Source organism: Otolemur garnettii, unplaced genomic scaffold (genome assembly GCF_000181295.1).
Source record: "Otolemur garnettii isolate 467f Iridium unplaced genomic scaffold, OtoGar3 scaffold00091, whole genome shotgun sequence".
NCBI lineage: Eukaryota > Metazoa > Chordata > Mammalia > Primates > Galagidae > Otolemur > Otolemur garnettii.
The window spans coordinates 1,383,809-1,386,813 of record NW_003852486.1 but is presented as its reverse complement, the minus strand read 5'-3'; the positions used below and the strand labels follow the sequence as shown (position 1 = coordinate 1,386,813).

At 42.7% G+C, this 3,005-nt stretch overlaps 1 protein-coding gene across 1 annotated transcript; it reads left to right on the top strand.

Moving 5' to 3' along the window:
- Positions 1-779: 779 nt before the first annotated feature.
- Positions 780-1,826, top strand: LOC100956616 (olfactory receptor 10J1). The gene has a single exon (XM_003795368.3). It carries the CDS (start codon positions 845-847, stop codon positions 1,769-1,771), a length of 927 nt encoding a protein of 308 aa, XP_003795416.2. The 5' UTR covers positions 780-844; the 3' UTR covers positions 1,772-1,826.
- Positions 1,827-3,005: the final 1,179 nt, after the last annotated feature.

The window sequence follows — 3,005 nt, the reverse complement described above, 5'->3', positions numbered from 1 at the left end:
ATCTTTCCTGATCGTATTGTTTACCTCTGCAGAGTAGGTGTATGCCTACTCACAAAGTTGTTTTGGCTGTAAATTTGCCTTCTAGTTTAGGGAAGGTAAAGATGTAGCATAGTTTATAACATGTGAATCAGAGCTGTGAACTGTCAGCAGACTTCCATCATTCAGACAGCAGTGGGGAGAGGCTGGTGGTTGCTTGAGATTTGCCTTTTTGTTCTTGAGGACAAGATGAGCCTTTCTGCTTTGCTTCTACTTTCTAAAAGATGAGCAAGGGGGATGATTCAGAGTCTTGACAGAATGAAGTATCCAGTCCATCCCTAAAAAAATGGTTTTCAAACACCCAATTCATGCATAATCCTGAACTAGAGAAATATGAAAACATAGAGACGTTATTATAAACTTGCTGAGTATCTGTGTAAGGAGAGGCAGCAATAACGGGTATAGAAAATAATCCAAATAGACGTGAGAACATCAGGGTATAATATGATTTTATGGAGGGATGAAAGCTTGCATTGATCTCTGAAAAATAGGAAAGAATGAAATAAGAGGAGAGAAGGAAGAAGCCATTCCAGAAGTCAGGGAGGATGAGCAGAAGTGGATCAGGAACATGCATGGTTATATAGGAGGAAAGAAAGAGTGTGATTCTAGGGTGCGTCGGAAAGTAAAAGTATTTTAAGTCATGATAAATCAGCCCAAGGATTAACTTGAATCCACTAGGAAGTATATTCTCAGATTTATAGCTGAGAATTAGTGAAACCAAATCAATTTCAGAAATATGTTTAAACTGCTTTGCAGAAACGATGTAACTTTTATTCTTCTACACTTTAGATTTGGTGACCACTCAAGGATGAGAGAGAACTATACTCTAATCACTGAGTTTATTTTGCAAGGTTTCTCCAGCTTCCATGAGCACCAGATCACCCTTTTTGGGGTGTTCCTTGCACTCTACGTCCTGACCCTAGCAGGCAATGTGATCATTGTAAGCATCATCCGAGTTGATCGCCACCTTCACACACCCATGTACTTCTTCCTAAGTATGCTGTCCACTTCAGAGACTGTGTACACACTGGTCATTCTCCCAAGGATGCTGTCCAGCCTTGTAGGCATGAGCCAGTCCATATCCCTGGCAGGTTGTGCCACACAGATGTTTTTTTTTGTAACCTTTGGCATTACTAACTGCTTCCTGCTCACGGCAATGGGATATGACCGCTATGTGGCCATCTGCAACCCTCTGAGATACACAGTTATTATGAACAAGAGGGTATGTGCCCAGCTAGTTTGGGGGGCCTGCAGCATTGGCCTGATTGTAGCAATAACACAGGTGACATCTGTCTTCAGATTACCTTTCTGTGCCACAAAGGTGGCCCACTTCTTCTGTGACATCCGACCTGTGATGAAGCTGTCCTGTGTTGACACCACTGTCAATGAGATCTTGACTTTGATCATTAGTGTGCTGGTGCTTGTTGTACCCATGGGTCTGGTTTTCATCTCTTATGTTCTCATTATCTCTACAATCCTCAAGATTGCCTCTGCTGAGGGCAGAAAGAAGGCCTTTGCCACCTGCGCCTCCCACCTCACTGTGGTCATTGTCCACTATGGCTGTGCCTCCATCGCCTACCTCAAGCCCAAGTCAGAGAACACCAGGGATCAGGACCAGCTGATCTCTGTGACCTACACTGTCATCACCCCCCTACTGAACCCTGTGGTGTACACCCTGAGGAACAAAGAGGTCAAGGATGCTCTGTTCAGGGCTGTTGGTGGGAAGCTCTCTTGATAATCTGGGAAGATTCCTCCTGAGCCTCTAAGCATCCACTCTTTACAGGGATCGGAGGAGTGGCTTCTAGAGACTGGCCCCTTAAACAGGAGGCAAAAAGAAAATGATAGTTTTGTACCTTGGAAGTCCAAAGCTTTAAATAAAGCCCCTGGATGAGGTATTGGCCCTGTTTTTATGGATAATTAGACAAACAACGATAAGAGATGCCTGAAGAAACGGTCAGGAAGTAGTGTGAACTGAGAATTTCTTATTGATCTTTTGGTTTCCTTGGGAATCTCCACCCAGTGAAGACAGGAGAATGCCTATTTGAAAGAAAACAAAATCTAGGATACACTCTGAATTTTTTTGCTACAAACCCTTCCTATAAAGAGCACGGCTGCTTCTAAAACTGGAATCCCTGCTGGAATCTGTTTATACTTGACATATCAAGTAATAAGTCACTGTGTAAACAGGCAGGGTAGCATGAGGATGGGGCAGAACAGAGGAAATGGATTTCCTTTCCTGGCTGTGTTCATTCATCCCAGGTTCAAGCAAAACAGTTTATTAAAAACAGGGACCACAGACAATTTAACTAGAGATGGTGGAAATTCCAGATCTTGTCATCATGACAGTCTCTCGTGGGCACATTCCAAGATGCTTCTGGGTGAGTTCAAGTGCTGTTAATTTGACTCAGAAAGAATATAACTGGCAAGAGTGATGAACGAGGCAGTCTGCTGGATCCTGGGCAAATAAATATGAAAATTTCCTGCTGCCTGGCTCTTGGAAGCTAAGAGCTTTGGTGGCAAAGACAAACACAAGTATGGTTTCAATTCTTTATAAGTGGCATATGCAAATGATTAAAAGAGAGCTGAGAAAACGAGAGGGAGGGAGAGGAGAAAGAGACAGGGACTAAGGGAGTGGGGGGCGGGGGAGGGAGAGAGAGACTTTTTGGAGTTGCTTGAGATGTCAGAAGTCTTTAGAGAGGAGGTGATCTGGACTAGTTTCAAAAAATTGACAAGAACAGGTGATGGATACTCCAATTACCCTAATTTGGTTATTTCTTCCTGTATGTCTGAATCAAAGCATCACATGCACCCTATAAAGATATACTACTGTTATGTGCCCATAACAATGAAGTTTTTAAACATTTAAAATAAAAACACATCGATAAGAAATTGTCTAATGGACAAGTTGGAGGAAAATAATTCCAAAGGAAAGAAGCAATATTAGCTGTACAGGTGCAGGTTTGAAACCA